The sequence below is a fragment of the Eretmochelys imbricata genome, chromosome 14, assembly GCF_965152235.1.
Source record: "Eretmochelys imbricata isolate rEreImb1 chromosome 14, rEreImb1.hap1, whole genome shotgun sequence".
Classification (NCBI taxonomy): Eukaryota; Metazoa; Chordata; order Testudines; family Cheloniidae; genus Eretmochelys; species Eretmochelys imbricata.
The window spans coordinates 22,085,358-22,106,347 of record NC_135585.1 but is presented as its reverse complement, the minus strand read 5'-3'; the positions used below and the strand labels follow the sequence as shown (position 1 = coordinate 22,106,347).

Genomic DNA, 20,990 nt, shown 5'->3' with positions numbered 1-20,990 from the left:
TTTTTTAAAATTATGGGGTTTTAATTTCTCATAAAAATCTTGGTTTCGGGTTGTCAGATTCCCTCCCCACTTTGAACTCTGGGGTACAGATGTGGGGACCCATATGAAAGACCCCCTAAGCTTATATTCCACCACCTTAGGTTAAAAACTTCCCCAAGGCACAAATTCCTTTCCTTGTCCTTGGACGGTATTTCTTCCACCACCAAGTGATTTAAACAGACATTCAGGGAGGGGCTACTTGGAGCCCTATCCCCCCCCCCAAAATCCCCCCAAGCTTCTTCACCCCCTTTCCTGCGGAGGTTTGAGAATAATATAGCAACCAATAGCTTAACAAGGTGAGCACAGACCAAACCCTTGGGTTTTTAGGACACTAAAAACCAATCAGGTTATTAAAAGAACTTTATTATAAAGAAAAAAGTAAAAGAAGCATCTCTGTAAAATCAGGATGGAAGGTAATTTTACAGGGTAATAAAAAGATTTAAAACACAGAGGATTCCCCTCTAGGCTCAATTTCAAAGTTACAAAACAGGAATAAACCCCGCGCTAAGCATAGGGAAAATTCACAAGCTAAAACAAAAGATAATCTAACACATTTCCTTGCTTTACTTACAATTTTTGTAATCTTAGATGCTTATTTCAGGTAGAGTTTTAGGAGAGGTTTTTTTCCTGTCTGGTCCCTCTCTCTGTCCCAAGAGAGTACTAAACAAAAGAGCACAAACAAAATCTCCCCCCCACAGGTTTGAAAGTGTCTTCTTTTCCCATTGGTCATTCTGATCAGGTGCCAACTATGTTAATTGAACTGATTAACCCCTTACAGGTAAGTGATTCTGTACCTCTGGCCAGGAGGGATTTGATGTTACTGCATACATAAAGGTTGTTACCCTTCCCTTTATATTTAGGACACGGGTTTTCCCCATTTCTCTCTACTTTTCCAGTGGCAAATAGGGAAAAGGGGAAAAAAGAGGGAGCAGCAAAGAGGAAGGGAGAGAAAGGGGGGAAATAAATGGGAAAAAACAATTTGGAAAGTAATAAAAAAAATTTACAGGATTTTTTTAATGCAAAAAAAAAAAAAAAAAGGCCAAAATGGTTGAAAAATATTTGATGGAAAAGTTTCAACCAGCTGTAGTGAATACATCAGCCAGATTCTGCTCCCTTTTCACATCTCACTCTGGTGCCTTCATCTAATACTTTGTATTTTGGTTCTATCACATGCACAAAAAATGCAAATTCTCACCCCACATGGTGATAATTCATTTCAGGTTGAAAAGGAGTCCTTGTGGCACCTTAGAGACTAACCAATTTATTTGAGCATGAGCTTTCGTGAGCTACAGCTCACTTCATCAGATGCATACCGTGGAAACTGCAGCAGACTTTATATATACACAGAGAATATGAAACAATACCTCCTCCCACCCCACTGTCCTGCTGGTAATAGCTTATCTAAAGTGAGCATCAGGTTAGGCCATTTCCAGCACAAAACCTGGATTTGTGCTGGAAATGGCCTAACCTGACTATTACTTTAGATAAGCTATTACCAGCAGGACAGTGGGGTGGGAGGAGGTATTGTTTCATATTCTCTGTGTATATATAAAGTCTGCTGCAGTTTCCACGGTATGGGGGGGTGGAGGGTGAGAAAACCTGGATTTGTGCTGGAAATGGCCTAACCTGACGATTACTTTAGATAAGCTATTACCAGCAGGACAGTGGGGTGGGAGGAGGTATTGTTTCATATTCTCTGTGTATATATAAAGTCTGCTGCAGTTTCCACGGTATGCATCTGATGAAGTGAGCTGTAGCTCACGCAAGCTCATGCTCAAATAAATTGGTTAGTCTCTAAGGTGCCACAAGGACTCCTTTTCTTTTTGCCAATACAGACTAACACGGCTGTTACTCTGAAACCTGTCATTTCAGGTTGAATCACAAATATTTGGGTTTCAAACAATTCAGCTGTTTTGCAATGCTTCCTCCTCTCTGGTAAGGTCATGTTCCTGTGTGTTGTGCCGTATGTATCTACAATTCCGTTACTGGAGAGCTGCACCTTTAAATAGGCAACAGGGCTGTGAGACAACTGCTCTCAAATAAAGAAGTGTTAGTTGTTATTTAGCAATGATATTTCACCAGAATTGATTTGGAAAAAATGACCGTGACCACTAATCACAGCCCCTGGTGATAAAGGCGTCATGCTCAGCTCCAAGTAAAAACATCTCAGTGAAAACTCCGGCAGTGTGTCTTGCTGTCTATCCCATTTATATCTCCTGAGGACCTATAAATAAACATGTGCACAGCAAGACCTGAGGCCCAACACTACAATAACAAACTGGTGTGTGAGTACCAGCTCTGAGGAGCAACCCTACCAGAACAAATCAGTGTATGCAGCCCAATGTGCTTAAGAAACTCATCAATAACAAACCAGCGCATGCAGCTCAGCCTTCGTGTACCAGAGCTCACAGAAGGGAATGTAGTTCTGAACTGAAGAAAATCAGCGCTGCTTGCTATTCCCTCTTGCTGTACATTTGGCCTTTGATGTTTATTCCAGGGGTCGTGTCCTAGGGGAGCATTTCCCAGCTATGCTAAAATGACCATCGTTGTAATTCCAAGGATAACCAAAGATGGAGAGATCATCCCAGCAAGAAGCCACAGATGGAAACGCAGAGGAAAGGTATGTCGCAGGTATATCCAAAGGGCCTTTCAGGGTAAGTGAGAGCAGCCCCTTATGGATCTTGGGAAGCAGAATCATAGAAAAGTAGGGCTGGAAGGGACCTTGAGAGGTCATCTAGTCCTACCCCCAACACTGAAACAGGATTAAGTTCTGCTAGAGCATCCCTAACAGATTTTTGTCGAACCCATTCTTAAAAACCTCCAGTGACAGGGATTCCACAACCTCTCTTGGCAACCTGTTCCAATGCTTAATGATCCTGATAGTTAGAAAGTTTTCATAATATCTAACCTAAATCTCCCTTGTTGCAAACTAAGCCAATCACTTCTTGTCCTGCCCTTGGTGGACATGGAGAACGTCCTCTTTATTACAACCTTCTCATATATGAAGACTGTTATTGGGTACCCTCTCAATCTGCTCTTCTCTGGACTACACATGCTCAGCTCTTTCAATCTTTCCTCATAGTTCAGGTTTTCTAAACCTTTTATCATCCTTGTTGCTCTCCTCTAGACTCTCTACCATCTCTCCACATCTTTCTTAACGTGTGGCGCCCAGGACTGGACACATCCTCTAGCTGAGGCCTCACCAGTGTTGAATAGAACAGAACAATTACCTCCCATGACTTGCATTTGATACTCCTATTAATACATCCCAGCATGATATTTCTCTTTTTCACAACAGCATAACATTTTTGACTCATATTCAGTTTGTGATCCACTATAACCCCCAGATTCTTTTCTGCAGTGTCACTGCCTAGCCAGTTATTCCCCAATTCATAGAAATCATAGAAATGTAAGGCTGGAAGGGACCCCGAGAGGTCATCAAATCCAACCCCCTGTGCTGAGGCAGGATTAAGTAAACCTAGACAATCCCAGACAGCTATTTGTCCAACCCGTTCTTAAAAGCCTCCAGTGATGGGGATTCCACAATCTCCCTTGGGAACCCGTTCTGGAGTTTAGCCACCCTTAGAGTTAGAAAGATTTTCCTAATACCTAACCTAAATCTCCCCTGCTACAGAATAAGCCCATTACTTCTTGTCCTACCTTCAGTGGACATGGAGATCAATTGACCATCATCCTCTTTATAATAGCCCTTAATGTATTTGAAGACTATCATCATGCAGTTGTGTATTTAATTTTTCCTTCCTAAGTGTAATATTTTGCACTTTCCTTTATTGATTTTCATCTTATTGGTTTCAGACCAATTCTCCAATTTATCAAGATCATTTTGAATTCTAATCCTGTCCTCCAAAGTGCTTGCAACCCCTCTCAGCTTGGTTTCATCCACAAATTTTATGTTGACTCTATATTCTGTCATTCAAGTTGGTAATGAAAATATTGAATAGCAGCAGATCCGAGACATCCCCTGCAATACCCCTCTTGATATGTCCTCCCAGTCCGACAGTAAACCATTGATAACTACTCTTTGAGAACAGTATTTCAATCTGTTGTGCACCTACATTATACCAATTTCATCTATCCCACATTTCCCTAGTTTGCTTATGAGAATTTCATGTGGGACTGTGTCAAAAGCCTCACTAAAATCAAGATATATCACATCTACTGCTTCCCCCCATCACTAGGCCTGTCACCCTGTCAAAGAAAGAAACTAGATTGTTTTGGGATGATTTGTTCTTGACAAATCCATGTTGTCTGTTACTTGTCACCTTATTATTCTCGAGATCAGGGGTCTCAAACACACAGCCCGTGGGTAGCATGCGGCCCGCAGGGTTTTTTTCTGCATCCCGCCAGCTCCCCACAGTGCTTACCTAGAGCGGCTCTGGCCCAGTGTGCACCGCGGGCAGGGCAGACTCCCTGCCTGCCTACCCTGACCCCGCACTGCTCCGGGAAACAGCTGGAACCTGGGGGAGGGCCCAGGGGTCTGTGTGTTGTCCTTGCTTTGAGGCACCACTCTCCGCAGCTCCCACTGGCCGGGAACGGGGAACCGCGGCCAAAGGGAGCTTTGGAAGAGGTACCTGGAGGAGCAGCCAGGGCAACACACGGAGCCCTTTACTCCCCGCCCCCAGGTTCCGGCCACTTCCCAGAGCAGCGCGGGGGCAGGGCAGGCAGACAGGGAGCCTGCCCTGCCCCCGGTGAGTGCTGGGCCAGAGCCCATCCCCGAACCCCTCCTGCAGCCGAACCCCCTGCCCTGAGCCCCCTGCCGCCGCCTCACCCCTCCTGCACCCCACACCCCAACTCCCTGCCCTGAGCCCCCTGCCACACCCTGCACACCTCCTGCACCCTCTGGAGGCAAAGAGGAGGCAGAGTTGGGGTGGGGATTTAAGGGAAGGGGTTGGAATGGGGGCAGGGGCGGGGCCTCATGGAAGGGATGGAGTGGGGGCAGGGCCGGGGGCAGCGGGGGAGGCGACTGTCAGTGGTGCCGCCCTCGGGCCAATGTATTAGTCCTCATGTGGCCTTCGTGGTCATTTGAGTTTGAGACCCCTGCTCTAGATGCTTACAAACTTGTTGTTAAAAATTTGTTCCAGTATCTTTCTGGGTATCAAAGTTAGGGTGACTGGTCTATAATTCCCCGGCTCTTCCTCTTCTCCCCTTGTTAAAGATTGGTACTATGTTTGCCCCTTTCCAGTCCTCTGGGACCCCACCCCTCTTCCATGGGTTCTCATAGATAATTGCTAATGATTCAGAGATTGCTTCAGCTAATTCCTTAAGAACTCTAAGGGAAATCCATCGGGCCCTGTTGATTTGAATACATTTAACTTATCTAAATAATTCTTTAACTTGTTCTTTCCCTATTCTGTCCTATGTTCCTTCCCGCTGGTTCTTAATATTAATTTTGTTGAGCATCTGGTCACAATTAACCTTTTTAGTGAACACTGAGGCAAAAAAAGCAGTAAACATGTCAGCCTTCTCTGTTTCATCCATTATTCACTCTCTTTCCCCGTTATAGACCTACACCTTCCTTCAGCCTTCTCTTACTTCTAATGCATTTACAGTATCTCTTCTATTGCCTTTTACATTTCTTGCTAGTTGTAATTCATTTTCCTCCTTAGCCTCTCTGATTTTGTCCCTACAAGCTTTTGCTATTCTTTTATAGTCATCCGTAGCAATTTGTCCTAGTTTTTACTTTTTGCATGTTTCCTTTCTGATTTTCAGGTCATTAAAGAGCTCCACATGGAGTCATATTGGTCTCTTGTTGTTCTTCCTGTCTTTCTTCTGCATTGGGATAGGTTGCTATTTTGCAGTAAAGTTTGTCTCTTTTAGAAAGTGACAGGTCTCCTGAACTCTCTTTTCCCTTAGATTTCTTTCCCATGAGCCCATATCTACCAATTTCCTGTTTGCTGAAGTCTGCTTTTTTGAAGTTGTCTTTATTCTGCTGCTCTCGCTCCTTCCTTTCCTTATAATCATGAACTCTGTCATTTCGTGATCAATTCTAAGTTGCCTTCCCCTTTGAGATGCTCAACCAGTTCCTCCTGGTTAGTCAGAATCAAATCTAAAATAGCCACCCCCTTACTTTTTCTGCCTTCAAAGACTTGTCCATAACACATTCTGAGAGTAGCTATACTACACTGTACTCCAAGAAATGCCCCTGTCCTGACCCCAACATGCCCTCTATGTTGGCTGGGAAGGGGCCTGCATGGGGCATGTTCTCTGGGGTCAGTCCCCCATCACCTTTAAGGCCCTTTAGTGTAACTGAGGAGCAAGAGCAATAGGCAATCTCTTTCCAACAGAGTTATTTATTCCTATTTCCTTTCTCTCTGATCCTAGGAGGAGAACAACCTACAGGGGGCTTATCATGGCCAGATGACTGAAACTGTCCAGCTGGAGGAGAGAAACATCTTCTGCGGCTCCTATAACGTTCGTGTCCTTACAGACCAGTATGTACATGCCATGCACCCTTGCTTCAGTCACCACACTTAGCACTGGCAGCCCCTCTCCAACTCTGGGGATCTCAAAGCTCTTTATAAACCTATAGAGCCAACTGCTGGCTTCACCAGGTCAGTCGTGTCACCCAGGGATTCCTGCAGGTGCCTTGCCTCCCCTTAAATCCTATTTTCACCAGAGGGTGGTGCAGTTTGCATTCACACTAGACTATTGGTCAAGTGGGCTACAAGGGTGTTGCAGAACTGTATCCAAATCCTGCTAAAAGGATTAGCCTTGACCGTGCCTCTGCCATCAGGCTGTTCAGGGAGAGTTCCCTGGACACTCTAAGCTGGCTCTGAAAACGCTTTCAGTTAACTGCATAGGAACCACGTAGCGAAATCAGCTTTCAAAATTAGCTAGGTTTGGAAAGAGCTTTGCCTAGTGGTTGGGCACCAGAACAGGAACCAAGAACTCCTGCATTCTCTTTCTGGCTGATGCGACTGCTTCTGAAGTGAGTCACTTCAGTTTCCCTATCAGTAAAACGGGGGTAGCGTATGACAGGAGCGATCAGAGAATGTCTGGGAAATGCTTTGAAGATACGGAGCCTAATTCTTGCCTGCCTTCATTCTGTTAGAGAGACAAGGCGGGTGAGGTATTATCTTGTAATTGGACCAGCTTCAGCTGGTGAGCAAGACAAGCTTGTCTTTCTAATATCCTGGGACCAACAGGATGTAGCTGATCTGCCACTGCTAGCAGCAAATGGCTGCTGATGGGACACTACATGGGGTGGGCGCTGAGTTACTACAGAGAAATCTTTCCCAGGTGTCTGGCTGCTGGGTCTCGCTCCCATGCTCAGGGTCTAACCGATCACCATATTTGGGGTCAGGAAGGCATTTCCCTCCAGGTCAGATTAGCAGTGACTATGGGGGTTTTTCGCCTTCCTCTGCAGCATGGGGCATGGGTCACTTGCAGCTTTAAACTAGTGTAAATGGTGGATTCTCTGTAACTTGAAGTCTTTAAACCATGATTTGAGGACTTCAGTAACTTGGCCAGAGGTTTGGGGTCTATTACTGGAGTGGGTGGGTGAGGTTCTGTGGTCTGCGATGTGCAGGAGGTCAGACTAGCTGATCATGATGATCCCTTCTGGCCTTAAAGTCTATGAGACACAGCTGCAACAACTTTGCACTCTTATGTCATTCTCACCTGTACAGCAGGGCTGTGAAACACCACCAGATCAGAATGATAGTGTTTTACACCCCTTTGTACTAGTGAAAATGAAGACATGAGCTACAAGCCGGGGCGAATCAGGCCCAGTAAGTGCTGAGTATTATTAGTGCGCAAGTGTGGACAAAGCTATAGTTTCCTATGCATATTTATTTTTCAAAGGGTAACTGATGCTGTTATTTATTCAAAGTTTTGATGTAACTAGTGCAGAAGTCCCTGCATGAAAAATAAGGTTCACATTATTTACAGGGTGTGTAACTTACTCGTGATTTGTGTCCAAATTTCAGGGTTCGGTTCTGCCCCTCCTACGCATGCCTTCCCCCAGAATTAGTTTCACTGGAATCAGTGGAAGTATTTGTATAGTAAGGTATTACCCAATGTGACCAAGGGTAGCAAAATCTAGTCCCTAAGCAGCACTTTCTGATGCCCATTACATAGGCAACGCTGGATTAGAACCCAGAATCTTCTGCTCCAATCACTTATGCTCCGGCCACATGATCTAAAGGAGAAGACTCCCCTCTGACTGTATGCACATATGTGTCGGCGTGTTTATATGAGGATCCAGATCACTGTGTGTGCAAGTCAGTTTGTGAGTGTGAGGGTGTGAAGGGGGGGAGGAGGCAATCGTATCAGCCTATGTGAGTCTTGGTGTGTGTGTGAGGCTGTGTCCCACCTGTGTGTGTGTGTATCACAGGATATGTGTCTCAGTATGTGTGGACATGTGTATAAGCAAAACCTGAAATATGTATATTTCAATACATTGTTGCTGCAAGAATTGGCATTTAAAAAAAACAATGTCTGGGGAACCCTGACCACCAAACATGCCCTTGTATAAAGGCATTATAGTGCCTCAATTTATGAAATAGTGGGGTCAACAGTCCCCAGTGGGTCTCATCCCCTTCCCCTCTATGATTTATTATCTGTATACAAACATCAGCTGAAACCTTGGGTCTCAGCAACCAGAGCCATCCCTAGCCATTTTGGTGCCCTACGCAGCCTCCCTGTGGGGGAGGGTGGGTGGTTGGGGTGTGTGTGTGTGTGTGTGTGTGTGTGTGTGTAGGTGGGCTGGCCCCAGGCCTTCGTTGGGGGGTGGGTGCGCAGGAGCAGGTTTGGGGAGCATGGGGGAACCGCCCCCCAACAGGAGCTGACAGAGCGAAGCGGGCTGGGGCTGGGTCGCTCCACGTCCTGCTGCCCGGTGAGTGCAGGGCACCTGACCCCTGGTGCAGTCCTCAGGGCAATGGTGGAGTGGGGGTGGGAGCGGAGCAGGGGCAGAGGCCATGGGGAAGAGGCGGAACAGCAGCTGGAGCAGCACCAGGAAATTTGGTGCCCCACGTAGCTACGTACTTTGCATATGGGTAAGGATGGCCCTGTCAGCAGCCCTCCCGCTGGTACCTTGAGGGGTTCCATGTACCTTTCCAGGATGGCCCCTCAATTCTGTTCACTGAGCTGAGATACCGTGGCATTGAGCAAAATACAGGTGCCTGTAAATAACAACTTACAGTGCTTTCCTGGCTAGCCCTGTAATGCTTTGGCAGATGCTCTCCTCAGTCTCTGCTTGCATACCCAGGTCAGATCCACACAGGGTAATCCACTACAGTGGTGGGAACTTACTTGCCATTGGCTCAGCGGACCGCAAAGTCAGGTTCCTTAACGTGTTGGAGCTGAAGGAAGTGCCACCTGTGATCAGTGGCCATGCAGGGAGCATCAAGGCAGTGTTCCTCAACGAGAAGAAAGGGTTTGTGCTGAGTGCCAGCTTTGATCTCAGCATCAGGTGAGCAGTGCTGATACAAGGGTCACTGGACAGAGTGATCCAGTTTGCAATGATCTATTGAAAGGAAATTTTAAGCATAAAACCCAAAACCAAACCCAACATTGGGCATTTTTTCTAGAATCCTCCCCTCCCCCCATTTTCTGACTGTAATAATGAGATAAGAAAAACACATCATAGCTATCCTAATGTATTCCCTTGCTCATGCAGGACATTTCCCCTCTGGGCTTCCCCGTTTCATCAAGTACTGGAAGAAGAAGTAGCAAAGTACTCCAGGAAAACTGATTGTTGTGATATTTCTAAACCAGAGACATTGAGATATGTTTCTGATTAGCACCTGCGGTGAAATCCTGGCCCTGTTGAAGTCCATGCCAAAACTCCCACTCAGTTCAATAGGGCTAGGAGTTCCCCCCTGAAGTTTGGGAGGCTTTTTTTAAATCTTCCCATCATTTTGATACCAACTCATTCCCATGGTATCTGACCACCTTCCAGTGCACTTGGAAGAAAGTATAGAGGCAGCTTTATACTGTACAAAGGCATACACTGGTGTAGGTCAGGATACATGTCCTTGTTGAAGTTGGGGAATGGGAAGTCTTATGTCATCTCTGTCACTAATTCTTAGGATCATAGAATCATAGAATATCAGGATTGGAAGGGACCTCAGGAGGTCATCTAGTCCAACCCCCTGCTCACAGCAGGACCAGTCCCCAACTAAATCATCCCAGCCAGGGCTTTGTCAAGCCTGACCTTAAAAATATCTAAGGAAGGAGATTCCACCACCTCCCTAGGTAACACATTCCAGTGTTACTAATTTCAGGATACTAATAATCTGCTGCCACAATAGCCCTGCATTATGCCCACAAGTGGAGACCCAAGTCAGGTTCTCCAGCTCTGGGATGACAATGGCAGGGCCTGTTTCAAAGGCCACATCAGTGTAATAGGAGGGGAAAGAGTCTACACAGATATGGAGTCTTTGTCTCCCACCTGCTTCAGCATGGGATGGTCTTTGCTATATCCATGTGTTTGGGTTTTCTCAGTGAAGCGGCTGTAAGTCTTCTTGGCAGCTGCTTGATGGAAATGGGGCTGTTTGAAGGATTGTTACATTTGGAGGCCAGAGGTAGCCATTGCTGGGTAGCCAGAGAAGCAATCCAGATGTATGGGGCCACCAGAACAAAATATAAGATCAGGTATCTAAATATTAGGGACTGATTCTACTGCCCTTACATCGGGCTTTTCTCAGTGTTACTTCATTGACCTCAGTGGAATTACTCCTGACTTACACCAGTGTATGTGCGAGGAGAACCAGGCCCATTAGCTGGCAATAATAACAAATAAGTCATTAATTAACAATTAATGAATCACAGGATTCTCCCCTTCTTGGTCTTTACTTTGCAGATGCTGGAATATATTCACTGGGGCTTGTGTGAAGATCCTTAACGGTCACACGGGGACCATCACTTGCCTGGACGTGTACAAAAACAGGATTGTGTCAGGAGCAAGAGATTGCATGGTCAAAGGTGAGCAAGCAATCGCCAAAATAGCCCCAAGGCTTTGATGGGGGGCCACCGCCAGCCGCATTCCAAATCCCAGTGGTAACAGCAAAGGGGTTTGGATTGGCTTAGACCAGCAGGGAAAGTGGCCCAATATGTATATTTATAGCACAGACAGTGTGTGACCCTGACAACCAGTGTAGAAACCAGGGGGTGGATTTCAAACTCTCACAATGGAGCTTAGTTTGCTCTGCAAGCAATGGCCACGCATGCAACTCCTATTAGGGTGGTTTTATACAATATGAATGGCGTTATGGTTATGGCAATGGGACTTGAGACACCTGGATTCAGTCCTCAGCTCTGCTATAGACTTCCTGTGGTGACCTTAGGTTCTCAACTGTGGTTATAATGATACTCCATTGCTTTCTCTATTTGGTTTGTGAACGCTTCAGGGCAGGGTTTGTCTCCGTGCAGCACCTAGCACAAGGGGGCTCTGAACTCAGCTGAGGCCTTTAGGTACAACTGTGGACTCAAATAAGAATTTGTATTCGCATTTTGCAGAGCGATACAGACAAATAAATGTGGACATTATTTATGTTTCTCCTTCCCACTTCTAACAGTGTGGGATTTAAACACCGGGCGATGCATCAAAACTTTAAAACACAAAGATGCCATTTGGACAGCTAAAATCAACAACACCCACATTGTGAGTGGTTGCGAAAAAGGGTTGGTGAAAGTGTGGCACGCTGATACGTGCGTGTTGATCAAGGTATGTTTCTTCCTAATCATAGCGTGCTCTGGAAACGTATTTGGGTGTTTTCTCTCTGTGTGCTGTCCCAGCTCTGCGCAGCTAGCTGGCCCAGCAGACCTCGATAGTACTACCTAGAAAGACCACTGACTCAGTTCAGTGGCTAAGGAGCTCAGCCAGGTTTACCGTCAACAAAGCACAGGACTAGCTCCCTGGATCTATGTCTATGGGTACCCTAACATATGCAGGCCCATTACAATGGACTCAGCTCAGTCAGCAAGCAGGACTCTCTGCTGCCCCCTTGGCTAGACAAAGGATTAAGGCAAGGTACCCTGACATTTATAGACTGAGACAAATAACTGGAAAAAACATCTTACGCACCACCTTATGTGTTTCATGACATCTGTTTGTTATCTCCCCTGGTTCCCAATATCTTGAACAAAACATCCCTATTCATTGTTTTGTCAAACCATCTTAAACTAGATGGGGATGTATCTGTACTAGCTGGAATATATATATGCAAATATCTAGAGCCTAGTACACTAGCAACAACTTTGTCAAATTCATGTACTGGACAGTGAACTTGCAAACATCTGCTTTAATACATGGCCTGACTTTGATTCACACTCTCAGATCTTACACTAGGCTCTCTCTTTCTCTACTACACACTGAATCATAGAAATGGAGGGTTGGAAGGGACCTGATCATCTAGTCTATTCCCCTGCACTGAGGCAGGATTAAGTTTACCTAAACCATCCCTGACAGATATTCATCTAGACTGTTCTTAAAATCCTCCATTGATGGGATGCCATAACCTCCCCAGGTAACCTGTTCCAATGCTCAACTATTCTTAGTTAGAAAGTTTTTCCTAATTACCTAAATCTGCCTTGCTGCAAGCTAAGCCAATCTGGACAGCTGAACTCTTGGGGGGTTAGACTAGATAGAGCCTTGTGGTCCCTTCTAACCTCTATGAGTCTCTGATTCCCTTGGTGAACATGGAGAACAATTGATCACTGTCCTCTTTATAAAAACCCTTTACGTATCTGTTCACCCCAGCTAGTCATGGCTTTTTGTTTACACCAAAGGAGTTTTTTAAAAAGAAAGAAAGAAAAAAGTATGAAACTGGTAACCGATGATCAACAGAATTAGTGATGGCTGACCTGTGTAAGAGCCTATTGGCAAACAATTCACCAAATTAAAAATTGACAGTTGATCTGGTCTTTAATTTTTTGCTGTTTGCAGATATTTATATGATTGAGCTTTTGTTTGGGTGAACGTTCACAAGCAGGGATTTTCTGGATAATAGCTGTATTTCAGGGCTGGGGATGACGCATAGTTAGACTAAGAAATGAAATTTGTTTCTAGCAGAAACAAAAACAGTTTATAAAGATTAGGGATATCCAGACAGCTGCACTGTAATTTAAAGATCAGAGCCAGTTTGATTTCAGTCATACCAGTGTATCTCCTGTTCTTTGAGAGGCGAAAAGCAGTTTCTATTGATGGAAAAAAGTCTGATGGAATTGCATGTACAGATGTTTATCGAGGGTAAGATATTCCATTTCTAGATGACCCAAGTTTACATACGGCTCCTACTAGCTTGGTTAGGCGCAGTTTCATATTGTCTTCCCTGGTTGATTATTCACTTAACAGACCCTAAAGGTCTCAGTTTAATTCTCAGCTGCAATAACATGCACATAGTGAGGGCCCTACCAAATTGACGGTCCATTTTGGTCAATTTCATGGTTATAGGATTTTAAAAATAATACATTTCATGATTTCAGCTATTTAAATCTGAAATTTCATGGTGTTGTAACTGTCAGGGGTCCTGACCCAGAAAGGAGTGGGGGGATCGCGAGGTTACTGGGCGTGTGCGTGTGCGTGTGTGGAGGGGGGTTGCGGTACTGCTTCCCTTTCTTCTGCACTGCTGCTGGCGGTGGTGCTGCCTTCAGAGCTGGGGGGCCGGAGAGCGGTGGCTGCAGGCTGGGCACCCAGCTCTGAGGGCAGCGCCAGCAGCCACACAGAAGTAAGGATGGTATGGTATGGGGTTGCCACCCTTACTTCTGCACTGCTGCTGGTGGGGTTCTGCCTTTAGAGCTGGGCACCCAGCCAACAGCCACCACTCTCCGGCCACCCAGCTCTGAAGTCAGCACAGAAGTAAAGGTGGCAATACTGCAACCTCCCTAAAATAACCCTGTGACCCCCCTGCAACTCCCTTTTGGGTCAGGACCCCCAATCTGAGAAACTCTGATCTATATTATACAGATTTCACAGGGAGGCTAAAAACACACAAAATACCAGATTTCACAGGGGAAGACCAGATTTCATGGTCCGTGACACGTTTTTCGTAGTTGTGAATTTGATATGGCCCTACACATAGTACACACAGTGATTCTGGCCAATGAATGAATAAGTTCACATTAGTGTCTGGCCACCAAGAGTGAGCCTGGCATGTTTTACTTACAGTGACTACTGAATCAAAACTATTACCAAAAGGCTTATTGTAATCCTTTACAGAATCCACTATAAAGCATAGGCGGGCAGTATTGTAACATGAGATTGATTGGGGCTATGTGTATGCCCAGAATTCTTATAGTATGTTACACTATGTGACACGTGGCTCTTTCATGTTTCAGACCTTAGAAGGGCACCAAGGCCCAGTAAAATGCCTGGCCTTTGATCAATGGCATCTAGTGACAGGAAGCTCTGATGGATTTGTCCTGGGATGGAGCATGGTGGGAAAACATAAGAGATGTCTAATGGCTTTCAGGCACCCACAGTAGGTATCATTCACATGTTGGAATCCACAGATAACAAATGTCTGCATGTTTCCTATAGCTCTGAATATAAATAAAGTGAACTCTGTTACCTGCTTAGGAATATGTCTACATAGAATGTGTTAATTCACAGTCCTAACACTTTAAAATTTTCCCTGTCCTGCAGGGAGTGGGGTTTTTGTTTTACAGGAATTCACTGTTATTCAGTGGAACAGTGACTCCCGAGTAAGGAATCCCCCGCAGAACAGATGGAATTAAAGTCCTAGGACTCTGTATCTTGCATGACTCGTACCTTCACAAGGGAATAGCAGCATTCAATGTTGTCCCATGACACAATAAAGCTAGACATTTGGGAAAACTATTATGTATGATATTATATATGGTGATGAAGAGGTCCTCAAGTGTACAGAAAAGCACTGATGGACTAAATACATGGGGTGAAATCCTGGCCCTACTGAAGAGAATGGGTGTTTTGCCATTGATTTCCAATATGGCCAGGATTTCACCCATGATGATAATATACCTTCAAGAAACATTATTAAGGTTGCAAAGTCAAAACCTCCAAAATTAGGGTATGCCAAAATGAAGGTTGCCTGTGCAACCTTAAATCAGTCCTCTTATGCGTATGCATTATGATACAGCATTTTAGTACATACTCATATATTGCCAAATTTCAAGTCCCGCTCCAAAGCCTGTTGATACAAGAGTTGTTCAATAAAAGGTCACAGCATTTTTAATAAGGAGAAAAACAATGTGTTTTTCCTTTGCCTTGTTATCGAAACATCTAAATCATTTTGACTGAAATTTCCCAAAAACATCCAACGTGAGGCAGAGACCCAACATGGCAAATTTCAGCGCAGTTACGGTTAGATAGAGAGGCCATTGGAAAGTGGTTCTTATAACAGGAAGTGTTAGGCAAACTTAAAAATAGGTGGCAATACTAATCCTGCCTATAGTTAGTATGACGTGAGTGCAGGTGAAAAAACAGAATAAACAAAACACAATTCTTTGGCAGAAAAACTAATTCAGATCTTATGCCTTCTGGAAGTAAACTGTAAAGACTTTAGATGCAAATGATCCCAGCCATGATGAATGCTAACATCTAGGATTCAATCCACCTAAACTTGAGGTGGCTCTTATCCCAGTCCAGGGGCAAATGATCCACTGTGAGTCAAGGAGTTCAGGAAAACAAGATAATTCCCTTCTCTTTGTTATTGACATGGAAGCAGGGATGATTTAAGATTAAATGGGATCCAGATGCATCAAAATTTCAGGAACCTCTAATATATATTCAGCAGCACGTTAAGCTACTTATTTTGGCAGAAAAGACTAACAGAAGATAGTGCATATGTGAAACATGGAGACATTAGTTTTGTTGTGGAAACCATTCCCTTTGCATATCATGACATTTTGTGATTTTAACTGTGCTGTGATAAGACTACATCACCATACTGTTTGCATTTACTTTCAGTGGTTATTTAAAGGAAGAGATGTGATTGAAAATGCCTACTGGCAAAGCTAATATGCCGCGACTGGTCTTAAACACAGTGGTTGCTACGAATGACTGCTTCGTTCATCTTTTGAGCATGACCAACAAATTGTCTGGACTTCATAATTTTGGCCATCTCTCCATTCCAAAGGCAGCAATGATTAGGGAGGAATTTTCTGGGTGACTTTCATCCTCCCAGCCTCTTTTAAACCTGACTAGTTCTCTCATCTACCCTGTAGGCAGAGATGGACCTGCTTCACTCACCATCCAAGAAAGAACATTGTTACTTCAATCTTCTCATGTAGGAATAAAGAATGTGCTTATGCTCCGGTGTTTTGTTTTCAGGGAAGTCCTGTATCTGGCGTTTCTGTATCTCCGAGTCATCAGTGGCTGCGCTGATGGAAAAATACGTATATTTAACTTCCTGACTGGGACCTGCCTGAAGGTGATGAGGGCCAATAGCAGAGGTGACCCTGTGGTGTCCTTCTGCATTGTAGAAAATAGGTGGGTAATAGCAGTTGCACTCAGACTCTGAGCCAGTTAAACAGACTGTGTTGCTCAAGAAATCATGTCCTTTTTACAGCCCTAACAAGTGGGGGTTTTTTAGGGGATTCTGCTGATTTATTGACTATGGATCACTGCAATATGTTATTCTATTAAGTAGGTGTGGTGTTTTGGTTTGGATTTCAATCCAAACTTCCCCAAAACATTGGATATTCATCCTGATGTTTAGATTCAGGCCCATTTTAGAGATGGGGCAAAGCTATAAAGTGGGATCAAGATTGCTATCTGAATTTCCTCAGAGTTTGGGTGGGTTCAGGATCAGGCCCACGTGTGCTCTTAACACGCCAGTGTTCTACTGCATTTTCATAAATGTAAGAGATTGAAAAGGCCTACTCATCACATCCTTCTAGACAAGAGTAGGCTTGTTCCCTCCAGTGTGTTCCCAGTGTGTTTTCACCCCGATTCAAGGGTCCCTAACAACAGGACAACCACCATTTCTCTTGGGAGCTATTTCACAGCCTAACAGTCAGAACATTTTTCCTTTTCATGAATTCATGCAGTGGTGAGCAGGAGCCGGTTCACACTGGTTCACGTGAACTGGTTGTTAAATTTAGAAGCCATTTTAGAACTGGTTGTTAGGGGTCCCCCAGCCCCTCCACCGCCTTCCCCCCTCTCGCAGAGCCTCAGCATGCAGAGCCAGCGCCAGCGATCTGGACCGCTCCTGGGCAGCTCTGCAGTGTCTGCCGCTTTGGGCGGCATGGTAAGGGGGTGGGGCTGCGAGCTCCAGCGGGCCGCGCGGCATCCATACACGCTGCCCTGAGCAGCATGGTAAGGGGCCTGGGCTGGGGCTGGGAGGAGGGGTTGGATAAGGAGCAGGGAGCGGTTGGAGGGGATGGAGGTTCTGGGGAGGCGGTCAGGGGATGGGGAACGGGGTGGGCTGGGTAGGCAGTCGCCACCCCAGAAAGTCCCGGCCAGGCTGGGGTTCGGCTAGGGCAGCCCCCCAGGCCAAGGGGGCCCCGACTCGCGGAACTAGGGAGGGTGCATGGCGTAGGGCTCAGTGTTATAGAAGGGGGCTGTTGGAGACAGGGCCGGCTCTAGGCACCAACAAGAAGGTGCTTGGGGTGGCACATTTCTAGGGGTGGCATTCCGGCGCTGGCCATGCCGCCCCTAGAAATGTGCCCTCGCCACCCCAGCTCACCTCCGCTCCACCTCTGCCTGCTCCCCTGAGTGCGCCGCCACCGCTCCGCTTCTCCTCGCCCCCTCCCTTCCAGGCTTGCTGCGCGCCAAACAGCTGTTTGGCGCGGCAAGCCTGGGAGGGAGGGAGAAGCTGAGCGGCGGTGCGCTCCGGGGAGGCGGCAGTGGTGGAGTGGTGGTGAGCTGGGGCAGAGAGTGGTTCCTCTAACCCCCCGCCCAGTTACTTCCTGCCTCTCCCTCGCCTGAGGGGAGGGAAGCGGTGTGTTCAGGGGAGCAGGCAGAGTGGAGGTGAGCAAGGGCGGGAGGTTGAGAGGGAAGCCGCAGGAAGCAACGGGGGGGGGATGCAGCATGCCTGGGGGAGGAGGTGGGGCTGGGGATTTGGGGAAGGGGCGGAGCCAGGGGCAGGGAGGTCATGAAAAAAAGCGGGCGGCGGCCAAAAATTTTTTTGCTTGCGGCAGCAAAAATCCTAGAGCCAGCCCTGGTTGGAGAAGAGGCTCGGTGCTAGAGGGGGGTGCATGGAGCAGCACCGTTTGGGGGGCGCGGGGCTAGGGAAGGGCTGCAGGGCCCCGCATCCTGTCTTGGGGCAGGGGCCGCGCTGCGGCTGGTACCTGCGCTGCGCAGCCATCCAGGCAGCCGCTCTGGGGCCCCGCGCACAGAGGCCAATCCGATGCCGCCTCGCTCAGCAGCCTGAGCTCCATGCTGCTTCCTGCCCGGTCCAGGAAGTGCGACCGGCTGCGCTGGGCAGGGAGATCAGGCATCATGTGACTGGGCGCCGCGTAGGGCCGCGGAGTCAGGCCCCTGGCAGCAGCAGCCTCCTCTGCCCCAGGAGCTGGGCAAGGCCAGCTGGTGCCATGGCTGGGGGCTGCCTTGGGCATGCTGGGGCGAGCCCCCCCACAGTCTCTCCCGCTCCTGCACTGTGGAGCTGTCCGGCCTCTGCCGCTCAGGGGCGCTCACATCCCACGGTGGGGAGTCGGGCAAATGGCAGCCTTTGCCTGCAGGGAGCCCCCGCCCCCCATGCTGGGAGCGACCTCACTGGTGCAAGGGCTACAGGACTCCTGCACCACCAGCAGGCACCTGGGATGGAGAATGGGCCTGGGGAGGGCAGGGGGGCAGGACAGAGCCTGGGGGGCAGAATGGAGCCGGGGGGGGGGTGAAAGGGGGCAGGACAGAGGCACATCCCTTAAATCAGAACTTTTTATAGGGAACCAGTTGTTAACATTTTGGCAGCTCATCACTGATTTCATCCCATTATTCCCAGTTGTATCTAGCAATGCATGAACTCAACAGTGTTCTTTACATTCAGTTTACATTAATTGGAATGAGCTGGCAATGATCAGACGATCATCAGGGCTGGCAACAATCTAAACACTGCTCATTTTCTTTTCCCCAACCAAGCAATTGCAACTTCAATTCTAGTTATGCACCTCAGCATCTGCACCAGTGCACGCAAGCAATCTGGCACAACAGGTAACTGCTACACCATTATTACAAGGTGTGTTTCTTAGCACTGTTCCTCTTCCCTTCCTAGGATGGTGATCAATGCTCTGAGCAGCATATTGATGTTCCAGTTTGAGGATGTAGAGTGGGACTACACGCTACAGGCCGACAGAGAGGAAGTAACAAAGGCTAAGGAAAAGCACAATGAAATCAGGGTCAGAATGCTGCCCTATCCATATGTTCACTCTCGGCACGTGAAACATGATGTTGCCAGCCACAGGAAGACACTTTATTCCGAGGAGAAACCAGATGAGGACCAGATAATGTTGGCATACTTGATTCGCCGTCGGTCAACAAGGGATTGCGGGACACCGTTAGGTACTGTATACATCTCTTGCAGTGCACTGTGTTAAAGGGGAAGCCCCAACCTGAAATCTAGTCAGTTTAGAAAATGAGTTAGGAAATATTTTCAGGTACCCACTGTCCTAGCCCAATCCCCCACCATTGTCCAGGGATGTGTGCTAGACGGCTGCTGCATTTTAGCGATGTATATATTTTGTAAGGCCCTTTAGGATCCTGTGAGAAGCAGGGTGCAATAGAAAATTGAGGCTTTAATTCAGCAAGCTATTCAAGTGTCTAATTTTAAGTATGTGAGTACTCTCACTGAAGTCAGTGGGATTACTCATGTGCTTAAAGTTAGACATATGCTTAAGTACCTGCTGAGTGGTGCATAAATTATTACTTATTTTAAAATTCTCCCCCACAGTATAAGTCTAAGCAGCATCTGTGATTAAACTTCACAACCAAGATGAGGATTAAATCCAACAGGTTTGCACTCTTCAAACTGTAACATTCCGATGCAGTCTGAGTCTATGCCCTGGTCTACACTAGGACTTTAGGTCGAATTTAGCAGCGTTAAATCGATGTAAACCTGCACCCGTCCACACGATTAAGCCCTTTATTTCGACTTAAAGGGCTCTTAAAATCGATTTCCTTACTCCACCCCTGACAAGTGGATTAGCGCTTAAATCGGCCTTGCCGGGTCGAATTTGGGGTACTGTGGACACAATTCAATTCAACGGTATTGGCCTCCGGGAGCTATCCCAGAGTACTCCATTGTGACCGCTCTGGACAGCACTCTCAACTCAGATGCACTGGCCAGGTAGACAGGAAAAGAACCGCGAACTTTTGAATCTCATTTCCTGTTTGGCCAGCGTGGCAAGCTGCAGGTGACCATGCAGAGCTCATCAGCAGAGGTGACCATGATGGAATCCCAGAATCACAAAAGAGCTCCAGCATGGACTGAACGGGAGGTGTGGGATCCGATCGCTATATGGGGAGAGGAATCCGTGCTATCAGAACTCCGTTCCAGTTTTCAAAATGCCAAAACCTTTGTCAAAATCTCCCAGGGCATGAAGGACAGAGGCCATAACAAGGACCCGAAGCAGTGCCGCGTGAAACTTAAGGAGCTGAGGCAAGCCTACCAGAAAACCAGAGAGGCGAACGGCCACTCCGGGTCAGAGCTCCAAACATGCCGCTTCTATGATGAGCTGCATGCCATTTTAGGGGGTTCAGCCACCACTACCCCAGCCGTGTTGTTTGACTCCTTCAATGGAGATGGAGGCAACACGGAAGCAGGTTTTGGGGACAAAGAAGATGATGATGATGAGGTTGTAGATAGTTCACAGCAAGCAAGCGGAGAAACCGGTTTTCCCGACAGCCAGGAACTGTTTCTCACCCTGGACCTGGAGCCAGTACCCCCCGAACCCACCCAAGGCTGCCTCCTGGACCCAGCAGGCGGAGAACGGACCTCCGGTGAGTGTACCTTTTAAAATACTATACATGGTTTAAAAGCAAGCATGTGAAAGGATTAATTTGCTCTGGC

The 20,990-nt window shown here is 46.8% G+C and overlaps 1 protein-coding gene across 1 annotated transcript in view; it reads left to right on the top strand.

Annotated features, from left to right (window-relative positions):
* Nucleotides 1-20,990, top strand: part of FBXW10B (F-box and WD repeat domain containing 10B) — a 35,846-nt gene that overhangs the window by 7,050 nt on the left and 7,806 nt on the right. Inside the window, exons 5-12 of the mRNA XM_077833943.1 lie at nt 2,537-2,659; nt 6,382-6,491; nt 9,269-9,472; nt 10,865-10,986; nt 11,580-11,728; nt 14,341-14,483; nt 16,316-16,474; nt 19,197-19,483. Coding sequence (XP_077690069.1) covers nt 2,537-2,659; nt 6,382-6,491; nt 9,269-9,472; nt 10,865-10,986; nt 11,580-11,728; nt 14,341-14,483; nt 16,316-16,474; nt 19,197-19,483 — 1,297 coding nt within the window. The remainder of the gene's footprint in view (nt 1-2,536; nt 2,660-6,381; nt 6,492-9,268; nt 9,473-10,864; nt 10,987-11,579; nt 11,729-14,340; nt 14,484-16,315; nt 16,475-19,196; nt 19,484-20,990) is intronic.